This window comes from Chrysemys picta, chromosome 1, assembly GCF_011386835.1.
Source record: "Chrysemys picta bellii isolate R12L10 chromosome 1, ASM1138683v2, whole genome shotgun sequence".
NCBI classification, from domain to species: domain Eukaryota; kingdom Metazoa; phylum Chordata; order Testudines; family Emydidae; genus Chrysemys; species Chrysemys picta.
This window is the reverse complement of record NC_088791.1, coordinates 95,043,560-95,064,045: the sequence shown is the minus strand read 5'-3', so window position 1 is coordinate 95,064,045 and position 20,486 is coordinate 95,043,560. Positions and strand designations below refer to the sequence as shown.

The following is a 20,486-nucleotide window of genomic DNA, read 5'->3' as shown; positions in this document are numbered from 1 at the left end:
TGAGCGCAGCACGTTTTGGAGGGCCATGTCCGTTGGGGCTGCGTGTGCACCCCGCCCGTTCCTCATGCCCCGTCCCCCACGCCCCTGAGAGCATAAAAGGAGGTGCTGATCCAACAACCACTCCGTTCCTTCAAACCACTGTAGGCAGCGAGTCGGCACTGACAGGACATGCCACTTCCCTTTTGATCCTTGCTTTTCCCCCTCAGGAGATTTTGCTCTTTTTCTGTATGCAGCTGCTTGTTTTAAATAGAGTTAGAGACAGAGTCTGTGTTAGATTCCTGATCCACTGGGCACTTAACAGCCTCCTTAGCCTCCATCAAGTGTTTCCAGTGCTGACGTGCACACCCTTTCAATGGTCAAAGCCGAGACAACTGACTTCAACCTTGTCTTTTGTTTGGTAGTTTAACGTCCATCACAGATGACCACATGAAATCCCTCTTCCATTAAGGAAAAGGGCATGTTCCAGGCCAGGGCCCAATTTGTAAATCCTTTAGTTCTCAGACTGTCAAACCCTGGATACCTGCCTCAATTACATCTTTTACAGAGAATCATAAAGGCAATATCCTCAAGGGCAGAAATACCAGAGAAAGCCACACTGAGATCTCCGTCTCACATGGTTGAATCAGGATGCAGGACCACTGGTTCCCCAATGGACAGAGACACAGACCCCCAATCCCCAAACCCCTGGAATCCATGCCAAGGATATTGTGAAATCATCCTTTCAGAGCCAAGCAACCTGACTGTCCTCTTCTCCAAAGCCAAGTGTCATGGGCAATAAGGAATCAGCTCCTTCTACAAGCGCTACCTCTACCTCTGTGTCCAGCTCTTGAAGCAGGCCCAAAAACTGCTTCCCATTACAGTGTCAGGGTTCTCCCTCACTGGTGAAGACAAAAATGTAAAGAAGCCCCAGGCATATTACTCTTTCAATATTACTCTAGCCATACGTCAGCCATGTCCTTGACAGCAGAGCAGCCCATCCCATTCCCTCAGTGCCAAGTGCTGCAGCTTCTTCTACCTTGGCTACTTCAGCATCAGGACCCTCTGCATCGACTGTTGCATCTGTGTCTTCCTGGGACCTTTCAGCACCGAGGAGGTCCACATCTCCCTTCAGCTTGGCCCTTACTACTACTTCCTCAGCACAAAATAAAGAAGCCCCCACTTGCCCCTTTCTATTGTCCCTGGCATGCTATCTATGTGCAGCAGGTTTTGGAGCCAGAGCACCCCAGAGTTAAGCTTGTTGTTGTCAGGAACAGGACCAAGGTTCATCCTTGGATCTCTCACTTCCAGCATATTCATTTTGGTGAGGCTCCTTTTACCTCTTGGATGCCTCCTGCTTCCTGGTTTCCTCCTGGCGTATCACCTCCATAGCCTTATGGCTCAGTGATATTGTAGCCTCACGGGCCCATGTGGGTTCCATTGCCTGTACCTGAAAGGGGTTGAACATCCAAGAAGGCAGAAAAGAGGCCAGGATGGTTACACTTTCTTCTCCTGTGAGAGCTCCAAAGCATCTCCCTCAGAAATTCTGATCCGAAGAATGGGAGGATGAAGAGACTGATGTGTATCCTGCCACAGGACCTCCTCATCCCTTCTATTCATCCCCAGATGACACTGTGGCTCCTCCAGCAACTTCTCCTAATGACTACAAAAATACCTATGGGGAGAACTGCTGAGACTCTAGACCTGGAGCTGGCAGCTGAGCAGAGAAAGTTTCAGTTTGTGCCACATATTACAGGCCCTAGTAGGGTAGCTATTCCCACAAATGAAGGCATCCTGGAGCCCTGAAAGGATCTGTGGCTCACATCAACTTCCCTTCCTGCAAAAGACCTGACTGAAGATACCAAGTTCCCTGAGGTTTGAATGCTTTTGCAACCACCCAACCTGCAAGAAAGAAACCAATCATCTGATTCTCCTTGTTCTCACCTAGGGAGAGAAATTCAAAGAGGTTAGATCTTCTGTGGAAAAAGGCATACTCCTCAGCCTCCCTCCAGATGAGTATAGTCAGCTACCAGGAAGTGTTAGTTATATACTGCTTCCTCACCTGCATAGGCACGGGAACTAGGAGTGCGGAGGGTGCTGCAGCACCCCCGGGTTTTGCACAGAGCTCTGCTCCTGGCCCCACACGCAGGCTCCCAGCCCCACGCCCAGAGTCCCAGCTGCCAGCCCCGGGTCTGGGCTCCATTGCCGGCCCTGCGCCTGGGGTCCCGGCCCCGCACCCAGAGTCCTGGCTGCTAGCCGCGCACCTGCCCCCAGCTGTGGCCCCAGCCTCAGCCCCCTTATCCCTTTCCGGTTCCCCCCCTCCCGGAGACACGGCCCTGCTCCCGGCCCCAGCTCAGGGGGCGGGGGCGCAGACAAGGGTAAGGGAACTGGCTTTCAGCAGCCCCACTATTAAAAGTGTTCCAGTGCCACTGCTGGGATAAACTGTCTCACCAGGATCAGCTTCCCAAGGCTGTTAAGAAGGAAACTAAGTCAGGGATAGCAGAGGGTCATCAAGTGACAAAACATGCCTTCTAAGCAGCTTTCGATGCAGATTATAGCAGCTAGAGCAGTGGCCATACCTGTGATGCATTCATATTCCTTGGTCCAGTCTTTAGGTTTGCCTGAGAGGTCCAAAGAACCATTGAGTACCTCTCTTTTGAGGGGCTCTGTAGGATAAGTATAAAATTAAAGAACTAAAGTTAGCTTAGGTTAAGAAAATACATATGTGTTGTAAAAAAAAGGCTGTGATTAGCAAGTAGAAGGAAGGCTTTGAAAATAATGAGTTATAAGGCCAAAAATAATAAAGTAGGGAGGATGTCTGGTTCAAAGAATAACTAATAAGATAAGGGAAATTTTCTAAAAAGAAGGCCTCTGATCAATAAGGGTGACTGCAGATGGCTTTAAATCACATAGAGAATCTGTCTTACAATGAGCCGACACAGCCCTTCCCCAACCCACACACCAGTGTTAAAGCCTATGTGAACCCAGGTGCAATGGGAAAACTGTTCCACACCAAGAAGGAGGGGAGGAAAGGAGACTGTAACTCTTATGTGGATTAAGAGTGGAAAGAAGGGTGGACTGTCTCCAATTGGTTTTTAGCTGAAGTCAGTAATTGGCAGTGACACCACTTGTTTGTTAAAAGGTATAAAAAGTAAACTCTTAAAGGGTTCATTGCTAATACCTGCCTGACCACGTTGGAGCTGGCTGATATGAGTCTGAGTACCCCTGGGTTTAGCTCAGTTGTAAGTATCTTGATCAAATGCTTCTAAATGTTTTGTTACTGTTTGGATGTAGTAAATTGCGTATTAGTTAGGCTTTTTAGGCATGTTTAGAGCAATTGTATAAGTACCATTTGGCCTTTTGATTTAATAAAAGAATTAATGGTTAAATTAGTGTTTGGTGATTTCCCATATCAATATTAATAATTTAAAATATTATTAATAATTCCAACAGGCCTAATCTGTTTAGCAACAAAACTAATGATTCCCTGCATTCTCTATTAAAGATTCAAGAGCAATGCTGAGGTCTCTAGAACTGTTATCCTCCATCTGCAAAGAAGTTAACTCCTTCATTTAGATGTCAGTCTCCAGGGTTATATAGGTAACACACTAACCAAAGGCCTTTACACAAGTCCAGAGAGTTACTTATGAGATAGACATATTTTCACAGAGATCAGCATCTGCAACTGTTAACTGGATGACCGTGTCATCTGTTGCAAGGTCTCATATCTGACAGTCCAGTCAAGAATCTTGGACCAGCCTTCTCTGTGGACCTGTTCCCCTCCTCCTGCTCCTTTGGCAACTGCCTTTCTTATTTCCTTGTTGCATGGAGTAGAATTGCCTCAGACCAATTGTTCTTAAAAATCATTTCAAAGGGAAACTTTATCCAATTTCACTCCATGCTGCCTATACCCCTCTTCCACATCCCTTTCAGGGATCCCTAGCATGAGATAGTGCCAAAGGAAGAAATGTTATCCCTTCTCCACTTGGGTACTGTAGAGAGGTTCACTCAGCACTATAGCTGGGTGGAGAAAGGTCATTCCATTTCACGGAGGATGTTAATATTTCAAAATGGGGTTTAATTCCAAATTTCAAAATTCTCCATGAAAGGGAATGGAGCCCCATCTCTGGAGCAGTGCCCTTTAAGTGCTACCCAGAGCCAAGGACCCTAGAAGCCTGGGGTTCCCAGCAGCCCACCAAGTAGGCTACTTAGGTGCCAGACAGGCAAGGGGGGAGGAAAACAGCTGACAGACAGTGTTTCATGGGAACTTCAGTGAAATTGCACCATCTCCGCAAAATATTTTGAATTGGCAAATTTGGAACTTTTCACACCAGCTCTACTCAGCAGTACAGTGGAAATAAAATAACAAAAATAAGCAATGTAAATGTTTAAAGCACTGTGCAGGTATTAACTTAGTAACACCTACCATTTCCTAATGCCTTCTACCAGTTGCCTACAAGAGGATCCACATAGGCAATGCTAGAAGCAAAAGTTATTTCACAGTATATTTTACAGTAACTGTAGTGATCCACATTCTTCTCTACTATTTCAGTTTTGTGATAGATTCTTGAAATAGTAGTAGGGAATGCCAGTTTGGGCCCTCCAGAAAGTCATGAGCTTGTGCATGCAAGGCATGCATATCACCTACAAGTGGGATCCATGCAGGCAAATCATCTCAAACAATAACCGTTATGGTAAGTAACCATACTGTAAATTGTTGTACCCTTCTGTAAAGAGTGGGCACACCATTTCCGAATTATGAGAGGGAAGAGTGGATGTGCTACCTCCAGGAGCTCCGATAGTATGGTGATGAGCACTGTATAAGAAGCTAGATAAGGCCATGTCTACACTACAAAATTATGTCAACCTAACTTATGTTGGTATACAGCCCCCACCATTATTAAATCGCTTGTGTGTGTGCACACTTGGCTCCTTGTGTCAGTGGTGTGTGTCCTCACCAGGAGCGCTTGTATCGATTGTATTGTCAGTGTGGGGCATTGTGGGATGGCTCCTGAAAGCCAGTAATGGTCAATGTAAGCAATGCAGTGTCTACACTGACACTGAGTCAACCTAATTACATGGACTGTGACTCTACGCTGCTCGGGAAGGTGGTGTTACTAAATTACGGTAGAGAGGCACTAAATGTAAGTGGGAGCCAAATAAGTGGAGCCATTCCACAGGCAGGTCAAGGCAAGACAGCTTAGTAACCGTGTCTTGTAGACCAGGCCTAAATAAATACGATAGAGAGGGGAAGATAATGGAGCTAGTCCAGATTGCTCCCTTAAGTGCAGTTGCTGGAGAAATGTATTCACACTCTTGGTGCCCTGCAGTGCATTCGTCCAGCCACTACATTGAGGGGAACATCTCCAGGCTAGTAAAGAGTCCCCAGTGGCAACATCTACGATGAGTTAAAGGAACAGAGATAAAGGGCCACTTTCATCCCTCATTTACATGCAGTGCCACGTTATTCCGTGGGGTTATATGGTTGTAACCGAGGGCAGAATCTGACCTACTAAGAGGAGAACAGGTAATTGACAAGAGGTAGCTACAGAAAAGCTGCAAACTGAAGAAGAATGAAGTTCAGATCAGGAAACTAGAGGAAAGGCAGCAAGGCTGTGAATTGATCCAGATTTTATTCCCTTGGTTGTTAGTAGGTAAGGTGTCAGTACCTCAGAGAAGGACCCGCACAGACTAGCCAACCTAAGCATTCAAAAATCACAAGTCAGTCTCTCTCTCCATTGCCACTCCCCGCCAAGCTAGGATCCCAAGATTGGGAACTTCCAGCTATTGTTATTAACATCCAGAGACTGTTCTGGGAATGGCCTCGCGCATTGGGGGGTGGGAGAGGAGAGCCCCGGGAGAGCAGAGACACAGCTTAGGTGGGTATGAAGCTCACTGAGGAGCTCATCCTTGCCCAGAGCTGAGCCAGCGGGTAAAGGGTGGGTCGGCGAGCTAGGGCTTGCATTGTGCATACTTGTGGCACCTTAGAGACTAACAAAGTCTCTAAGGTGCCACAAGTCTTCCTGTTCTTCTTTTTGCGGATACAGACTAACACGGCTGCTACTCTGAAACCTTTCATTGTGCATACTGTCGGTCACACTTGCTGAGGGCCACCTGGCCCTGGTCTCTCCCGCGCCCCAGGCCGAATCCTTCCCGGATGGGGCGTGGGGAAGGGACATCCCTTCACCCCGGCCTGCCAGCTCTGTCTGTATCGCTCCCCTCCCCGGCCAGCCCGGAGAGCGGAGCCGATCTGCTGGGGGCGGTGCTGGGAGGCCGCGTGTGAGCCGCCGAGCGGAAGGAGGCGGAAGAGCCGGGCGGGGCCTGGCGGGCGGCTGTTCCCTGGAAGGAGCAGCGCTGCTGGGCCGGCGCCAGGATGGGCCGCAAGAATAAGGGGGGTAGCGGCGCGGGGCTCCGGCGGGCGGTGATTTTCGATGAGGACAGTCGGCGGTGAGTGAGCGGGGGCCCGAGCCGGGCTCCATGGGTGTCACGAGGGTCCGACGGCAGAGACGCCGCCGATCGTCCCCACGTGTGTGTGAGGGGCAGCTCCCCCCCTTCAGAGTCACCTCCCCATGTGTGCGTGTCAGGGGGAAAGGCAGCCGGACCCCCACTTCCTCCAGGGTGCCTCCCCACGTGTGTGTGTGTGTGTGTGGAGAGAGTAGCTGGACTGCACCCCTGGCAGAGGTGCCTTCCCACGTGGGAAGCAGACACCCACACATACCCAATAGGGACGTTTCTTCTCTCCCTGCCCCTTTCTTGGTATGCTGAGTGAGGCGGGCCTCTTGAACTGGTAGGAAACAAGATTAGCTGTGGGCCTCAGTTTTGGAAATGCTTTATGCTGGCCCTCCTCCTCTGTACTCTGTGGAGAGTTGCAGGCCATGCCAGACTTGGTTTTCTTCCTCCCATTCCCCACTCCTCTCTCTCGGGGTGGGAGGAGCTTCTGCAAGGGTCAGGGCTTCTCTTCTGTTCAGGATGGCTGTAACCTGCCCCGTGTGAACTGCAGGGAGTACCTGACTGGGTTCCACAAGCGGAAAGTGGAGAGGCGGAAAGTGGCGGTGGAGGAGATCAAGCGAAAATTGAAAGAGGAGCAAAGGAAGATGAAAGAGGAGGTACTTTCCCCTAGGCGATCTATGTGGTTAGTTGGTTAGAGGTGTTTAGTTCGTGGCAGTATGTTGTGGCAAGGGGCTATACAGTAGTTGGGGAATAGCTGGGGTGTTTCAGGCCAAGGGTAAGGTGTATTGGCAAGACAGGGTGCTGAGAGGGGAACAAGACAGGACTCGAATAGCTGGAGGTTCTGCAGCATTTGGATGTATCAGCAGAGCTGCGTGGTAACTCCAGGACTATAATAATGGGATGCATTAGTAGGGTAGAATTGAGGTGCGCTGGCACAGCTGTGTATGGAGGAAGATTACACCGCCCGTCCTCACACTGGCTCTAGCCAATGCTGTATATGCAGGACAGCTTGACGCTTGACATTTATTTTGCAGCCCAGTTGAGGAAGGGTGGGGGCATGCTTTGGGCAAGGGTTTAGAGATTGTGCCATGGGTGACGGCTGGTAAGACTGGAAGTACTGCAGTGACTTGACTTGTTTCCCTTTCTAGCGGCACAAGGAGTACCTGAAACTGCTGACAGAGAGAGAAGAGGCCCTAGGTGAGTGTTGTCTCCTGTGATGGATTTGTACCCCATGATGACCAACAACTCAGTTGATGGGGGCGAGGGGGGAACAAATGGCTGGGTGCTGAAGCTACAAGGAGGAGTTTTTAACTGAGGGCCAACCTGATGCCTTAAGGTTTTATGTCCTGCTGTTAGGAGACATGTGTTCAATCTCTCCTTCATTGGTGTGATGTGAGTTGGGAATGATGCAGAGGCAGCCCAATTAGCCCAGCGATTATTTTATTGCCCCCTGTGCCTGACTGAGAAGCAGTGTTGATAGGCTATGGAGAGGAATCCCTCTGCCACCATCTTTCCAGGCAGAGGCTGTATCTGGTGGGGGTGGGAGGTATAGAAAGCAGCAACTGGGAGGTGATCTGTAAGGCTTTGTCAAGGTGTGAGATCCCCTATATGCGGGGAGAGGATGTTTGTTCTTATTGACTTCACTCTCTGCCTCTGTGGCTTCAGAGCCTTCTCAGCCCTGTAATGCTGGGTGCAGCAATTGGGGCACCTACCCATATAGAGCAGGAACTGGTCAGGGTGAATTTGGCCTGGGGAGCCCATTTGCTGTGTGTTTGTGTTGTTCACACCTTTCCTGCATGGTCAGTGGTGTGTTTTGTTGACTCTGCAGATGAGGCTGATGAGTTGGAACATTTGGTGACATCCCGAACAGAGTCTGTGAGCATTGATCACCCAAACCACACTGTAACTGTGACTACCGTCAGTGACCTGGACCTCTCAGGAGCACGCCAGCTAGGACTCAGCTCCTCTGGGGTACGACTCTCTGCTGTGTCTCTGTCCAGTCCTCATCGTGTTAGCCTCAAAAATCTCCAAAGCTGGTTGGATGGGACCAACATTCCCTAAATATGACAGTAGTTTGAGTCTACTGGGGCCCTCAGTAGGAGCAAGAATGGGAAAGGAGACTAGCAACTTTTACACTCTTCCTCAATTGCCATTGTTGGTTCATGGGGGGGGGGGGTAAACTTTCCCGAAAGGCTGCTTCACGCCCAAAATTAAGTTCTCTGATATTCCATAGAAACTTAGTGTTGGTGAAAGGTGGTGAGTTGATAGCTCTGGTGGCTGCCGTATCCCCAGAGCAGGTATGACACGACTAGCTAGTGTACAGACTTCCCTACATGGCCTGTCCACTTGGCCTGAGTCCTGTCTTGAAGAGATCATCTCTATGGTGAGAGGGAATTTGTCTCCGTGACCCACTTAGTCCTTGGTCTCTCTGCTGAGACTGCAAATGAGGAATCCAGTTAGTTCCAGCTGTGGTGGCTTTTTGGCATATGGAAACCCCAGAATTGAACTGAGATCTCAAGCTCATTTCCCAAGGGTCTCCAGGCAGTAATTGGTTGGAAACGCCTTGTGATCACTATGAGCCTATGGAGTTGAACCAGTAACGTAGAAACAAAAGGCTCCCTGTGTGGTAGAGGGAATCCTGCAGATCCCTGAGGACATCTGCCCATCCAGAAACCCATCCTGGTGTCTTTTCAAAAATGAAACCCTCTGATTCATAATGAAACTCAATTCTGTGTCCCTTTAGACCTTAATTACAGATTGGGTCTTGGAATGGAACAGCATAGTGGTCCCCTATTGGTCTGTGGAGTCCTTCCTTATGGTTTACTGAGACATCGGGAACCAAGTAGTGGAGGATTTGAAGAGTTTGAGAAGGAAGTCATTTATGAGAGGATCTTTCTTTCACAAAGTTGTTGTCCGAATGAGAGAGCTGTGGAACCACCTAACGCTGCTCAGACTGACCTGTTGTGTTTTGTTAGGGAGGAGGTAGTGGATCAGAAGAAAAGGAAACGTCAAGCGGATTCACAAGTACATTGCCCAAGAAGTCTGGAGATCCCTTCCTGTCCCAGAGGTGGGTATAAAACTACTCACCTCTCTCCTCCTGCCCAAACAATCCTGTAGCATTCTACCACCTCTAACTTGGATATCTGGAGTATGCATGTGGGGAGACAACATAGGGTTTTGATGTCCATCCTGGGCTTGCTGTGGTGTTTTGTTAAGCTGATGCTGTGCTCATCGGCTACCAGCAGAGGGCACCGGCAGAACACAAGCATAACGATGGGCCATGGTGCTCCAAAGCTGGGTTTGAGGGGTGTTTTGCGCTGATGGGTAATGAGTGCTCAGTAATGTTAATCCCTGCTAGTGGCAGCAGAAGGATATTGGTGCAGTTTGGGTGAAGTCCCGCCCCCTCCTCAACAGATTTGCAAAAGGAGACGGTTTGCCAGTCAGGTGACTTTAAAGCTTAGACCTGTGGCGTTCTCAACATTTTCTAGTGTCCGGGATTCAAAGCTGCTTTGCGGGCATTGCAGGGTGGTATTTAATGCTAAAGTGACTGGGCTATGCTCCATTTTCAAAGGGATTAAAACTTTATGCAGCATACTTAGACTGCAAGTTCTTTGACACAGAGGTCTGTTCTGTTTGTACAGGCAGAGTATAATTAATGGGGTCCTGATCCACGATTGGGGCTCCTAGGTGCTAGTGCAACACAAATATAAATAGCATGGTGCCCTGCATCACCACAAGCAGGCAAACTGCCTTTGTGGTGGAAGCTGTAATCCCTTTGTGATTAGGCACCCCTCCATCCCAGATAGGTCTCAGGGCTTGTCTACACTGTAGTGCTTAGTGAAGACACCACCTATGCCAATGGGAGAGCTTAATCCACCTCCTTGAGAGGCGGTAGCTATATCAGCGGGAGAAGCTCTCCCATCGACATAGCACTGTCTACACAGGGAGTTATGTCAGTGTAACTGCATCGCTCAGGGATGTGGATTTTCCGCACCCCTGAGCGACATAGTTATATCAGCATAAGTCTGTAGTGTAGATCAAGCCTCAGACTTTCTCTCTCTTTCCTCTACAGGATCTCTTCGCTCACTGCCTCACTGCACGCACGCAGCCGGAAGAAGCCCAAGGGAAAGCAGCTCCGGCGTGGCCAAGACCCACACAAGAAAACCCAGAAACCTAGTGCTGGACGAACCAGCAAGTCCCAGCGCCGGAAACTGACTGGCAAAAGAGGGCGCAACCAAGACTAACAGTCAAACTGAAGTGGAGATTATCTGCAAGGCAAGACTCTCCATTTGGCAACAGTCTCTGCCTGATGTGAATGCCCAGTTTGTTGTGGATGGGACCGTGTTTGGATTCTTGTTCGACAAGCTGTACAGCCGAGCCCATCTATCTCTTCTCCTGGTTGGGGCCAGTAAACGCTGGGCCCATCATTTTTCACTGTAATTGCATGCAGTGGAAGGTCTGTTACAGTCTCTGTTGGGGGGGCTGTGAATCGAGCCTGGACCTGCCTTTTCTGCATAGGTCCCTCTGTTCCCTGGAATTTCCTCTTCCCATGGGAGCAGAGGAAAGCTAGTGTCTTACCTTACAGAAATGGAAGAGTTGGGTGTGGAGCGAATGACATCTAGATGGTTTACAAGAGGAGGGGAGGGCTCAACTTCCACCTATGCTCTATTGCATTGACTTTGCATCCCTCCTTGCTCAAGAAAGCTGGCCCCACTTTGAATGTCTCGTGCTCTTTGCACAAAGCCACATGCCTGTATACAGATAACCAGGGTGAGATTGGTAACTTCCTGGTGTAAATCTTTATAAATATCACTTTGTAAGAGTGCAAATGTGTGTGCCTTATTGCAGGTGGGATAGATAGTAGACTAAGCCCAGTTCCAGCTGGGAGGAAAGGGATGGGTCCTGTTGTTGAGGGGTGAGGAGGGCCTTGAATTCTCCAGCACATAGGTCCTCAGGGAGAAGAACGCATGTGGAGATGTTTTAGTGGCAGTACTGAGATAGGCATGGCAGGAGTGAATTGCTCCATTGGTCACTGAAGGCTGCTATCTTACATCTGACAGTGTGACAGTTTAGAAAAGTAAGAAATCCCCTAGTGCACTGGCCCAGCTGTGTTGTTGTGCCCATGGTGATGGCGGAGATCTCCAGAGGCCTTTGCAGTGATCGTCTTCAGACCTCTTGAATGTTTGTGCCAGAAGGGAACTGTTTGTTCTCCTGTGGCTTGACTGGAAGATTTTCGGCTAGTCTACGCTACAAGGGCTTTGCTGTATAGCTGTGTCAACAAAGCCCCCAGTGGAGACTCCGCGCATAGCTGCAATTGTATAACTGTTCACCCTGTAGCTAAAGGACTCTCTTGCAGGTATAACATGTGTCTACATGGGGGGTGTTGCTGGCATATCTCTGTTGGTCAGGGATGTGATATTTTTTCACACCCCGAACCAACATAGTTAAGCTGGCAAACTTTTTGTAGCATAGGCCTGGCCTGTGTCTATAGGAGTTGGTGACCCCTGATTATGGAATTTGGAGAAAACCCTCTAAAAGAAGATTAAAAGGGGAGGGAGCTGCCCAGCAAGATTATTTTGACCTGGAAAAATATTCTCTCTGCTCCTGGTCAGCTCTTCACCCAACGTTCTTATCCGTCCCTCCAGGAGAGCAGCGCCATGGCTCAAACTCTGCAAGGCCTCTGGGCAATGAAATGACTATCACCCTTACGGTGAGCTCTTTATGGTGACTTTAATATATCAAATCACTTCTTCCCCATTCCACCCCTCAAAAATTCTGCCAGAGTGAAGGAGAAAAGGGCCAAATGTGGGGGTAATGTCACCATTTGTTTTCTAGCTGCCATGCTAGAAAATTAACCTGTCTATGGCAGGATCTATGAAACCTCATTAGGTGATCCTGTGCTGGAAGAGTTCTGATCTGCATAAAAAGCCTGGGTGGGGAAGAATCACTTGAGTTGTTTGTTTTCTCCTCTTCGCAACAGAATTGTAGTCTTATTGAGACAAGGTAAGTTAAATAAAGGAGCAGCTGTGTTCCATTCGTGTGCTGTATGGAACACACAGGAGTGGGAGAGCGGAAGTGTGGCTTTATGGTTAAAGGACTGGTTTAGGGATCATGTGGAATGAGCTTAATTCTAGCTCAGTCACAGACTCCCTGGGTGACTGGCAAGACACTTAACCTCTGTCTCACTTCCCCATGGGTAAAAAGGGGGTGATAATCCTTCCTTTCTCTCACCAGTTGTCTGGCTTGTCTGTTTACATTGTAAAGGCTTTGGAGTGAGGATTGTTTGCGTTGGGTTTGTACGGTGTCTGCCACATTGCAGCCCTGATCTCAATAAGGGCTTCTAGATGCCACTCTAGTACAAATAAATAATGAGGAGCTGCCAGTCCCAGAGGCGGTCTAGAGATAGCAGTGTGGATGTAAAACCCTAGGTGATAAACCTATCGCACTGTGGGTGATTGGGTGGATGTGGGGGGCCTTTGGAAGATAATGGCACTTCTGTAAAAACTAGAACAAGATAAACAGGGCACACATTAAATGGATTAAAAGCTGGCTAACTGATAGGTCTCAAAATGGAATTGTAAATGAGGAATCCTCATCGAGCAGATGTGTTTCTAGTGGGGTCCTGTAAGGATCAGTTCTTGGCCCTACACTATTTAACATTTTTATCAGTGACCTGGAAGGAAACATAAAATTGCCACTGATAAAGCTTGCAGATGATGCAAAAATTGGAGGAGTGGTAAATAATGAAGAGGACAGGTCACCGAGAGACAGCAATCGGGATCACGTAGTAAACTGGGCCCAAGCAAACAATATGCGTTTTTATGTGGCTAAATGTATACATCTAGGAACAAAGTGTAGGCCATACCTGCGGATGAAGGGACTCTAGCTTGGGAAGCAGTGACTGGAAAAGATTTGGGGTTTGTGGTGGATAATTAGCTGAGCAGGAGCTCCCTCTGTGGCACTCTTGCCAAAAGGGCTAATGCGATCATTGGATGCATGAAGAGGGGAATCTCGGGTAGGAGTAGTGAGGTTATTTTACCTCTGTGTTTGGCACTGGCACGACTGCTGCTTGGAATATTGTTAATGAGTTCTGGTGTCTGCTAGTCCAGAAGGACACTTATAAATTGGAGAGGGCTCAAAGAAGAGCCATGAGAATGATTAAAGGATTAGAAAACATACCTTATAATTATACTCAAGCAGCTCAATCTACTTTGCTTAACAAAGAGAAAGTTAAGGGGTGACTTGATTACAGTCTGTAAGTACCTACAGGGGGAACAAATATTTAATAACGGGCTGCGTAATCTAGTGGAAGAAGGTATAGCACAAGCCAGTGGTTGGAAGTTGAAACTACAAACATTCAGACTGGAATTAAGGTGTAAATTATTACCAAGGGGGTATGTGGATTCTCCATCAATGACCATTTTAAAATCAAGATTGGATGTTGTTCTACAAGATCTGCTCTAGGAATTATTTTGGGGAAGTTCTCTGGCCTTCATTATACAAGAGGTCAGATTAGATGATCACAATGGTCCCTTTTGGCCTTGGAATCTATGTAGGTGGGCGTGTTAGCCACTAAGACTTCATAAAGCGAGCTTTCATTTTAACACGACTGAATTTGTAGGCCCTAAAGTTGTGAAGAAAAACTTAAAACAGGGATCAGCTACCTTTGGCACACGGCCCGTCAGGGAAATCTGCTGGTGGGCTGGGACGGTTTGTTTTCCTGCAGCGTCCGCAGGTTTGGCCGACTGCAGCTCCCACTGGCCGCGGTTCGCCGTTACAGGCCAATGGGGGTTGCGGGAAGCAGCGGCCAGCACATCCCTCAGCCCGCGCCGCTTCCCCCAGCCCCCATTGGCCTGTAACTGCGAACCGCGGCCAGTGGAAGCTGCGATCGGCCAAACCTGCGGACGCTGCAGGTAAACAAACCGTCCCGCCCACCAGTGGATTTCCCTGATGGGCCACTTGCCAAAGGTTGCTGATTCCTGTCTTAAAAGCATCAATGAAGTGCAACCTTGGCTCAGTGTTGTCTTCCTGAGTCTGCAGCAAGCCTGAAACAATAGGTCTGAGAGCTGTGAACTACCCCACTTGTCTCAATAGGATGTTAACACTGAACCCAACAATGGCCATTTAAATGTCAGTTAACTATTTCACGGCCAATCATTTTAGCAGTAACACCCCACTCCTGTGCTTATTTAATATCTCTAAAATACCTCTGATGCCTTCCCAAAAGTTGGCCAAAACTTCTGCTCTTGCTACTGACAATTTCTTTGCTACCATTTTGTATTGTCCACACACAAATCCATGGCATGTGGAAACAATGAAAATGTGGGGATTCAATTTATTTATAGAGTTTACTATTAAAATCACTAGCACAGGTCTACTATAATCCCCAGTCTGTTGCAAGTCATGCAAAATCCAGGAACCTTGGTGCAGGGTTTGGAATCAGACTGCCCTAGAGTAAATAGGTCAGGTCTTGGGTGTGAGTGGTTAAGGACGGCCAAGTGCCAAGTACTGGCCCTATGTATCATGCAGGCATCATTTGTCTGTAACTAAAATTTTCCAGAGGTTAGTCAGAGCCTCTCTCAAGTGTAGGAGTATTGGTTTTCTTTCAGTCATTTAGAAATGCATTTCAGCCCTTAAGGAGAAAATGTCTTCAAAATCTAACACCACCTGTAGAAATTAACATGCCAGTCTAGCTCCTCATCTAAAGAGGAAATGTGATAATTCTCCCCCTTATTCACATGCTTGCAAACTGATGTTCATGTGTGCATGTGCATACATGGTTATATATGCATGCATGTAGCTTTACATGCTGAGTGCAAGCATGCACCCAGGTTATGCACTCTTGTGCACACAGGCTTATACATGTGGGCACACATGCAATGGACTTTTGCATCTCTTCAGCTATGCTTGGGTTTATTTACGTCCACGCGTATGCACAGGTTTGCAGATGTGCCAGCAAGATTTTCACACTTGCATGAACAAGCTGTTGCGGAGGGAGAATTCTGTTGAGAGGATATGCAGCAACTTGCATTGCCACTGCTCTGGAGTGACTTTACCTCAAGCACATCACATTGTTTTATGTCCTACTCTGGGCTTAGATTAAATCCAGCCTGAGGAGGGGAAAGGGGTGTGTGACGGGTTGGATCACAGAAACCCCCTTGGGAGCTGCCACCCGATGTGCCAAGACTACCCCTGCTTCTGTTTTCCCTGCCAGCTCAGGACTCCAGCACCCTGTCTTGCTGAGCCAGACACTCTTGTCTGGCTCCAGACACAGACCCAGGGTCTGAATCACCTGTCCCAAAGCTGCAAGTTTACCTGAAAACAGCTCGCAGTAGTGCGCTTGTCTTTAGCACTCAGATGCTCAACTCCCAATGGGGTCTAAACCCAAATAAATCTGTTTTACCCTGTATAAAGCTTATGCAGGGCAAACTCATAAATTGTTCGCCCTCTATAACACTGATAGAGAGATATGCACAGTTGTTTGCTCCCCCAGGTATTAATACATACTCTGAGTGAATTACTAAATAGAAAGTGATTTTATTAAATACAGACAGTAGGATTTAAGTGGTTCAAAGTAGTAACCGACAGAACAAAGTAAGTCACCAAGCAAAATAAAATAAAATGCGCAGATCTATGCCTAATCAAACTGAATACAGATAATTTCCTCACCAGTTCCAGAGTGCTCCCTTTTACAGGCTAATCTCCTTTTAGCCTGGGTCCAGCAATCACTCACACCCCCTGCAGTTACTGTCCTTTGTTTCAGTCTCCTTCAAGTATCCTGGGGGGGGTGGAGAGGCTCCTTCTTTAGCCAGCTGAAGACCAAAATGGAGGGGTCTCCCACAGGTTTAAGTAGACTCTCTCTTGTGGGTGGAGACCTCCCTCCTATGCAAAGCCCAGCTCCAAGATGGAGTTTTGGAGTCACCTGGGCAAGTCACATGCCCCTGCATGACTCAGTCTTTGCATTGTCCACATGGCATCTTGCATGTCTCCAGGAAGACTTCTCATGTGGATTGGAGCATTCCAAGATGCATTGTTCCCTAAGTGTCTCCTGATCAGGTACTTAACCTGGCAAATTCCTTCCTAAAGAAGCTGACCAAATGCCTCACAAAGCTTACTTAGAAATCAGGCAAGCATACAGCCCATATTCTTAAGCTCGAGTAGAAAATGATATATACGTACAAATAGGATGAATCGATATAGTAGATCACAACCCTTACGGAGATATGTTACATGGCACAGGCAGCATAAAACATATTCCAGTTATGTCATACATACATTTATAAGCACCCCCTCCCCATAAAGCCTTATGGGGTATACTGTCACACCCTCCCCCTGAACTTACTGCCAGAGACTTGGACACTGTCCATGGCGGAGGCAGTACCTGTAAAATTTCTGTTTGTTTCTGGTCACACTTCCTTTCAGTACCTTGAAACCATATGGTGTCACTCCTGGGGGTTCTAGCCCGTTTTGGGGTCCCTGGTCCCCAGGTGCTTGCAAACAGGTAGGGATGTAGTATTGCTAACAGAATGCAGGCAGCAATACTCATTAACGTGGAGGTATCTTGGCATTTAGCCACCAATGCCATGAGGCGGTGTGCCTCAGTTTCCCCTTCTACACAGCAGCATAGGCCTGTTATGCTTTTGCTGCTTTTTACAGGTATGGGCTGTAAAGTAACACGCTGGTGGGGCTGTCCTGTCACCATCCCCAGCATGTATAACAGCTTATTCCACAAATCAAATATGTTCCACATCTTTAAAGGGTTTACCACTAGTGTGAATTCTTTTGTTTTATCCCATAGGTGAATTAGCAAAAGACACAAGGTTAACAGCAAATCTACAGTGGACAGGCTTCGTTCACTCAATTTGACTTGTTTAGCACCCATTGCATTTTCCCAGTTCTCTGTGCCCTCTGGTAGACCCTCTGATGCAGATTCCTCTGCCTCTTTGGGGAAGACTTCTAGTTCGGGCATGTGCTTGGGTCTTTGGCCAGGAAAGGGTGTACTACAACCATACTTGTCCTCGGCCCCTCCCTCTGGAGTTTCTCTGGGCTGGGCCCCACTCCCTTGTGAAGTTCCTCCCATGAAGAGATTTCCCCTCCCCTGTCTTGGAGAGAGAGTTTTATCTCTTGCAAGTGTAGCAAGAACAGCAGGTTTCCCTGGGGTGCTCTGAACCCCTTTGGGCACCCCACTTTCTGTTTCCAATGGGTCAGCTGGATAGACCCCCTCATCCTGGAGGCCTGACCCCCAGGTTTCCCTTAAAACCTGATCCACAGGAGAGGGGGCTGGCATTTCGAATGCAGACTTTTCACCCTCCTCCTGGGAAAGCCCCTCCCCACAAAAGGTGGGTGGACTCTCTGGCCCCCCCTGACCTTCCATCTGGGCTTCCCTCTTTGATCTCCCCTCTGGGTCCGACACTCTTGTGTCCCCTGAAAGGGAAGGTGATCCTGCCCCAGCTGTGGACTCACAGCTACCAGCTACGACAGACCTCTCGCTGGCCAGCAAAATCCCTCCCCTTCCACTCGGGTTGGGCTGGCACTCAGCTATAGAGTCCTTGGGGCCTGTTCCCACCACAGCGGTCCCCAGGACCCCAACTTCCACCTTTGGGACACACGCCTCTGTGCACCCCAGGGCAGGCCCAGCCCCCTGCTGACCTGCAACTTCCTGGCAGTCAGCAGCTGTGGTGGCCTCCTTGCTACAAGGTGGTACATCCCCCTCCCCAGGGGAGATGATTAGGGGACAGGAGCTGGCTTCATCCAGCTCCTCCCTCTGGAACTTCCCTTGAGCCCCAGGGCTACAGGAACTGGCCACAACCAGCCCTGCCCCCGAAGCTGCATCCTTTACTGCTGCAGAGGAACCTAAGAGACACTCTCCTATTCCCCCAGCAGTCCGTGTGACTTCACCCCCCTCTCTGGGGCTTTTAGCACAAGATTCCTTCTCACTGCTAACCAACCCTGGGACAGATTCTGCCACACTAAAGAAATCATTCCCCAGTAGAAACGGTGCAAAATTGTTTGCCACCGTTGCAACAGTCAGCTCAGCCTGCAAATCCCGAGTTTGCATGTGTACTTTAGCTAAAGGTGCAAGGACTTTGTAACCCCCTACCAGCTCTAATTCTGCCATTTTACCTGGCAACAGATCCTTCTCCTGGATTAGGTCCCTCCTGACCACAGAAATCTCAGCACCCGTGTCCCTTAATCCAAGAAGCATTTGACCATTCAATTTAACAGCATGCATATGCTCATTGCTGGGTTGTGTGGAAGCAAGCTTTACAAATCCTGTGTGGAAAGAGGCCACAGCCTGGCTCTGAGAAGCCGCAGCTTCACTCAGTAAGGGACACTTATTCCTCAGGTGCGCAGTGGACTTACAATGATAGCACCTCTTGGGCTCCTCTGCTTGCACAGGAAATTTGGGTCGAGTACCAGGGGAATGGGGAGGTGACCGCCCAGCCTCTTTTTTCCCAGACCCAGGGGTAAAACGGTGATTCTGCTTTCCCCCAACCTTATACCCTTCTGCCAGTGGTTTGTGTTTGATTGCAGCTTGGGCTTGTTCATAAGAGTCAGCATACTCAGCTAATTCACCCACTGCATTTACCTTTTTGTCCCACAAATACTGTTTTACCTCATCACTGCACATATTCAGGAAATGTTCCTGAGTAACTAGATCACACATCCCTTCAAAACTGGTAATGCCTCTCCCCCGCACCCATTTATCTACCAAATCTCTCATTTCATTGGCATAAGCCACATTACTTAATCCAGATCCCCTCTTAAGGCTCCTGAATTTAACCCTGTAGGTTTCAGGTGTAACCTGAAACTGTTTCAAAACCAGATCCTTAAATTTACCATAGTTTGAAGCATCATCAATAGGCATCTTATTGAATATGTCCAGAGCTCTGCCAGTCAGTTTTGCTATCAATGTGGTCATCTTCTGATCTTCAGGGATGGCATGGAGGGTGCACAGTCTCTCAAAGGTGATGAAATATTCGGCGATATCGCTGGACTCATCATACTGTGGACATAGCCGCTCCCATTTGTGGATTTTTGGGGAAGTGGAGCTAGCAGGGGGAGGGTTTCGTCTCTTTGACTCCATAACAGCCAGTTCATGCTTCCGGGCCTCCCTCTGGGCCTCCATAGCCCTCTCATGGGCAGCTGCCTCTGCCTCCGCCGCCGCTCGCGCCCTCGCTGCCTCCCTCGCTGCCTCTCTCGCTGCCTCTGCCTCCATGGCACTAATTTCTAATTGTCTTAGTTCCAGCCGTCTCTTATGTTCACTTTCTCTCTCTTTTGCTTCCAACCTGGCCAGCTTTAGTTTAATAGCAGCGTCACTGGTACTCATTGTCCTGCTTTCTCGTGCTGGGCTACAACCACTCTGCAGTTCACAGGAACTGAGATCACTAGTACTCATTGTCCTGCTTTCTTGTGCTGGGCCACAACCCCTCTGCAGTTCACTGAAACTGAGATGCACTCAGCTCAGGGGATTCTTAGTTAACAGAGAGCTTCCTTTTCTGTCCCTACTTCCCTTGCCCGAAATAAGCAAACAGAAAATAACAAACCAGTAACCACTTTGTCTGTTCTCCAGCCACCACACTTAAAACTCACTTAAAATCACTACCAGTATCTCAAAGCAATCAACTGTGCACAGATCCTGCTCGACTACGCCACTGTGACGGGTTGGATCACAGAAACCCCCTTGGGAGCTGCCACCCGATGTGCCAAGACTACCCCTGCTTCTGTTTTCCCTGCCAGCTCAGGACTCCAGCACCCTGTCTTGCTGAGCCAGACACTCTTGTCTGGCTCCAGACACAGACCCAGGGTCTGAATCACCTGTCCCAAAGCTGCAAGTTTACCTGAAAACAGCTCGCAGTAGTGCGCTTGTCTTTAGCACTCAGATGCTCAACTCCCAATGGGGTCTAAACCCAAATAAATCTGTTTTACCCTGTATAAAGCTTATGCAGGGCAAACTCATAAATTGTTCGCCCTCTATAACACTGATAGAGAGATATGCACAGTTGTTTGCTCCCCCAGGTATTAATACATACTCTGAGTGAATTACTAAATAGAAAGTG

General features: G+C 48.4%; 1 protein-coding gene across 2 annotated transcripts; it reads left to right on the top strand.

Moving 5' to 3' along the window:
• The first annotated feature begins 6,158 nt into the window (after window positions 1–6,158).
• NOL12 (nucleolar protein 12) lies at window positions 6,159–11,255 on the top strand. 2 transcript variants are annotated; one of them, XM_005302469.4, is made up of 6 exons: window positions 6,159–6,423; window positions 6,977–7,082; window positions 7,575–7,623; window positions 8,255–8,397; window positions 9,402–9,493; window positions 10,499–11,255. In XM_005302469.4, exons 1-6 carry the CDS (start codon window positions 6,350–6,352, stop codon window positions 10,668–10,670), a joined length of 636 nt encoding a protein of 211 aa, XP_005302526.2. In that variant the 5' UTR covers window positions 6,159–6,349; the 3' UTR covers window positions 10,671–11,255. The 2 variants fall into 2 exon arrangements, with proteins under 2 accessions (XP_005302526.2, XP_065437468.1); XM_065581396.1 differs by lacking the exon at window positions 6,159–6,423 and adding an exon at window positions 6,495–6,763.
• Window positions 11,256–20,486: the final 9,231 nt, after the last annotated feature.

Excerpts from the sequence above, each read along its gene's own strand:
- NOL12 (XM_005302469.4), top strand. The coding sequence starts at position 6,350 with ATGGGCCGCAAGAATAAGGGGGGTAGCGGCGCGGGGCTCCGGCGGGCG. Across the intron at positions 6,424-6,976 it reads TTCGATGAGGACAGTCGGCG|GGAGTACCTGACTGGGTTCC; the intron begins GTGAGTGAGCGG and ends TGTGAACTGCAG. Across the intron at positions 9,494-10,498 it reads GATCCCTTCCTGTCCCAGAG|GATCTCTTCGCTCACTGCCT; the intron begins GTGGGTATAAAA and ends TTTCCTCTACAG.